At 32.6% G+C, this 4472-nt stretch overlaps 1 protein-coding gene across 1 annotated transcript; it reads left to right on the top strand.

Annotated features, from left to right (window-relative positions):
- Positions 1–390: 390 nt before the first annotated feature.
- LOC132034159 (uncharacterized) lies at positions 391–4016 on the top strand. Its single transcript, XM_059424431.1, has 5 exons — positions 391–528; positions 1555–1778; positions 1864–1956; positions 2101–2464; positions 3908–4016. Exons 2-5 carry the CDS (start codon positions 1612–1614, stop codon positions 3989–3991), a joined length of 708 nt encoding a protein of 235 aa, XP_059280414.1. The 5' UTR covers positions 391–528; positions 1555–1611; the 3' UTR covers positions 3992–4016.
- The last annotated feature ends 456 nt before the right edge of the window (positions 4017–4472 follow it).

Consider the following 4472-nt stretch of genomic DNA (forward strand, 5'->3'; position numbering starts at 1 on the left):
AGATTTGTTTTAGTGTTCGTCAATTGAATATGCATTTTTCTGCTAAGTGAAATGTTAGACCTAGTAGTTGAATTTTAGCTTACTGAAAAAAATTAAGAGCTTACTAATAAACATTTGAGTACTTGTGAGAGTCGATGGAGCAATTTGAAATAATAGAGGTTTTTGACTGCTTAAATTCAGTTTTGGATCTGTTTACGTGTTAATCAATGAAGTATGCGTCGTTCTGCTAAGCGAAATGCTAGATTTTATATTGAAATTGTAGCTTATTGATAAAATTTAGGTAGTCATGTTAGTCTATGATCAAGGTTTGTATCGTCAAATTCAATTTCTGATTCTTATGTCTGTGTGTTAATCAATGAAATATCTATCTTTCTGCTAAGAGAAATGCTAGAGTTTATGCTCAATTTGTAGCTTACTGATATATTTTAGGCAGTTGGTTTTGAAGAAATTGCTTTCGTTTCAAAGAAATTGCATTTTGCTGAGATATTGTCTGAGCTTCTAGTGCCTTCTCCTCTTCTCTCGATAAAGGTACTGTGTGATTTTCAAATATCAATTTTTCAGTTCAGTTGATTTGAGAAACAAGTGAATCAGTGAACTTTTCGTAGTGAGATTGTTCTAGATCTGTCATTTTGCTTCGTATGTAGAATTGCTTGAACAATTTTGTTTGAAATCGACCTTTGTTAATTCACTTTTAAAATAATTGTTTGATTATCGTGGATATTACGGATTAAAATTATTGTCGAACGTGATTTGATATTGTATTAGCAGAGCTTTATTAGCTATAACCAAGGAATCTACTAGTATTATTTGGTTATTGCTTTATAATTTAATACTTCCATTATCTGGTGAGATTTCTCAAAAAATTGCTTGTTTGTTCTCCTACGACAGCAAAATTAGCTTGTATCTTCAATTACTTGGATGCACCCTCAACTAGTATATTCAGCTTTATTAATGTCGTGCATATATAATTAAAAATAGCAAAGAAACCTCTGCATATAGAGCTAGCTAGCCTAGTTCCTTTTCTCTTCTTCGACTTCTTGATTTTTATGAAAGGGTGCTATAGTTCTAAGAAGTCACTGTTATAGTTTTGCATAAATGTTACTGCCTAACAACTTGATTTAGTTTCATGCTTTGAAGACCTCTTTTTATAGTGATCATGACCATGGGGCTTAGTACACAATTTCTTAGATATAGGTTAGGGAAAAGGTTCTTCTTTCAGGTGCTACTTGATTACCTTATAGAAGTAATATACATTTATGGGGCTTACTGATTTCTTTTGGGGCTTTTTTGAAGGTTCATCACTGATTTCTTTCTTGCTTCCATCCCTTGGTATGCTGCTGCATTTAGAGTATTTGGTGTCTTTCTGAAATTTATTTGATAGACTTGAAATTCTTTGTGATCCTTCTTTCACTTATACGTTTAAGTGCTAAATAGTAAACGAAATGCCTGCTTGCTTATATTGGACAACTCTTTCCTTACCCTCCTTAAATTTATGTCATTGGACTGTATATTTGCATATAATAGATAAGCTAATCATTTCTTTTATTCTTGAAGCTGCCATTTTGTTTTAGGACCACCGAGTCAAATGCAAGGCAATATGTATATAATTCGATGTGTAAGAAGTGGGGCGCAAGAAGGCTAAAGTTGTTTAATGCAGTTGATGACCCACTTAAGAGCAGAGATCATATAAGAGCTGAGGCAATTAATAAAGTTCCAGATGGGATTCCATGGGATCAATGGATTTCTTATGTTGATTACTGCCTTAAAGGAAAAACAGGGTATTTATTTAAATGCTTCAATTGGTATGTGTAATTATATGGCTATTTGTTTGTATATCTTAACTTTTAAGTATCTTTTTGTAAGGAAATGTGCAACAAAAAAGCGGAAATTCGGAAGACATAAACCATTTCACACATCGGTGGCTCCAAACCCAACTCCAGAAGAAGGGATGAAATGGTGAAAGTTGTTGCTTCATTTTGGATTACTTTAATGAAACTAGAAACTATTCCTAGTTAGTTAAGTTATTGTGACTTTGATTTTTCCATTTATAGATGGCTAAGAGCGGACAAAATCTTGGACAAGGTATCTTGCTACTCATAGGAATGAAGATGGATCATATGTTAATGAGGCAGCAAAAGAGATATGTGTACTAGGAAAAGAGCATTCTGGAGGGGTAAGGTGCTTGGGATTAGGAGCCATCCCAAGTAGAGCATTTAAACAAACAAGACCCCGTTATAGTGATTTGAATGCTTCAACTTACAATAGTGGTTCATGTTCTTCTCAATGGCAAGAGAAGTACAATCAGACGTTGAATGCTCACAACAAAAGCCAAGACAACCTCAATTTTCTGATGAATGCTCACACTGAAATGATGAGCACTTTCAAGGTGTATATGATAAGGAAAGAAGGGAGAATACCTGAAGAATTTATTGGGATCTTTGTTTCTACTACTCCTCCTTCAACAGTAAGAATCGTTTAATAAATTTCTTGTTTAATTATATAACTATGTTCTATAATTATATATTTATTGTCATTGTCAGTTCTGCCTTCTAGTCTCTGTGGAATCTTTAGGTTGTTTCTGCTTATTTCTTGTGAAAGTGAATGCACAGAAAATGTGTGTTTGCTTTGTTCATGTTGTGAGATCCTTAAAAGTGAACTGCATTTGCCTATGGATGAATTCCACAAAGATTGTTAACTTTGAAATGTAACTCACTCACATCCTAAATGAATCTCAAACTATAATCCCTTCATTGTGGACTTGTTGGAACCTAGAGTAGTTCCTTCTGTATACCTTTTTCTGTTAAGATGATGAGAATATAAGTAGTTATGCTCTCTTTTTATTGTCATTCTTCAAGAATGGAGACCTAGGGAATCTGGATCTGGACAACAAGTATAAAGGTACCATTTTTTAGCTTACTGATTAGAAAAAAGTGTAAAAGGTATCATTTTGTTACATACATTTTGCATATTCTAGTACATACATTTTCACTGGTAAAATAATCAAGATAAAGAAGATTGTTAGTTTTGTTGACTATAGCATCTGAATAGATACCTATTTATGTCTCAGCCATAATGGATGTGCCTTCAGTTGCTATAATTTCCTTACTTCCTCTTTACCTTCCTCATTTTTTATGCACTGTGTCGATTGATTTGTTATTTTTTGTATTGCGAGTATTGATTTCATGGAATTGACGCAGTTTTTTTTTGTTAGATTAGATCGGTGTTTTATAGATTTCCTCTTAGTTGAGTATTAGGGTGATGACAAATTAATTGCAATGTGTATAAAGGATTGATATATCTTAGTTGAGCATTAGGATGATGCCTAATGAAATACAAAGGACTGATAAAGCTGACCTCTACTAGTTTTTAGTGGATGTGATTGGCTGATTTGTTGATTGATTGAGTAGTAGTTTTATCAATAACTGAGTTCTTGAACTTTGAGATATTTATTTTAATGGATGACCTTCGAAGATAGAAGATATTCAGTGGTAACTGAGTGTATATAGTTCCCATATAAGGATTATTCTTACATTCGGTCTATTTTAGCAAGTCATTTAGTTGAGTATTAGGATGATTTATGTAGCTGACCTCAGCTAGATTGGGATGAAGTGATTGAATAGTAGCTCTTTTGATCAACTATGAGTTGTTGAACTTGTAGATATTTATCTGAATGGATGGCCTTTGAATCTAGGTGTTGTACAATGGTAACTGAGTGTATATAGGTCTCATATGAGGATTATTGTTTTTCAAGGAAATGGTGACTGTTTGCTAAAATGAATGTATATTTTTTTAAGCTATTGATTCAAACAAAAGTAGCATGAACAATGATGTCTCTGATTATGAGGATCTGATAATTAGTTGTGGTCCTTTTGATTAATTTTATTTTATTTTAAATTCTTTTTTGTAGCCAAATGATGCAGCTAGTGGACACGTTTCACCCACGGACGTAAGAAGATCATTTGGTTGCAGTAATTCTAATGACAACCAATGAAGTTGCGTGCAATTGTATTATTAGACAATTAAATATGGTAGTTGATTGAATGGACGCAGCTGATCCTTTATGATTAATGGTTTGAGTGGATGTGTTTAGTGTTAGTGTTTGAGACTAATGATAATACTGATGATGGAGTGGATGTTTTTAATGTTAGGTTTTGAGACTAATGATAACACTTGCTTTATGTTAATTTCAATATGACTTAATAATACATTGATGTTACTTGATTTTAGTAAGCAATTCGAATAATAAATTGATGCTTCATTATATTAATATATTAGAAATATCAGATCAATTAGTTTTGGAGTGATAATTCTCCAAAAAAAAAGGTATCAGAATAGCATAGCTGCTAATATCTAGCTGGTAAAATGTATTCAAACTTACAGGGTTGTAACCCCTGCTAAATAAACAAATTGCAGGGGTTTTAACCTCGGAAAAGCTTTAATAAAAATATTAAATAATCAATTTTACTAATTGC

The sequence above is a fragment of the Lycium ferocissimum genome, chromosome 10 (assembly GCF_029784015.1).
Source record: "Lycium ferocissimum isolate CSIRO_LF1 chromosome 10, AGI_CSIRO_Lferr_CH_V1, whole genome shotgun sequence".
NCBI classification, from domain to species: domain Eukaryota; kingdom Viridiplantae; phylum Streptophyta; class Magnoliopsida; order Solanales; family Solanaceae; genus Lycium; species Lycium ferocissimum.

Excerpts from the sequence above, each read along its gene's own strand:
- LOC132034159 (XM_059424431.1), top strand. The coding sequence starts at position 1,612 with ATGTGTAAGAAGTGGGGCGCAAGAAGGCTAAAGTTGTTTAATGCAGTT. Across the intron at positions 1,779-1,863 it reads TGCCTTAAAGGAAAAACAGG|GAAATGTGCAACAAAAAAGC; the intron begins GTATTTATTTAA and ends TCTTTTTGTAAG. Across the intron at positions 2,465-3,907 it reads CTACTACTCCTCCTTCAACA|CCAAATGATGCAGCTAGTGG; the intron begins GTAAGAATCGTT and ends TCTTTTTTGTAG.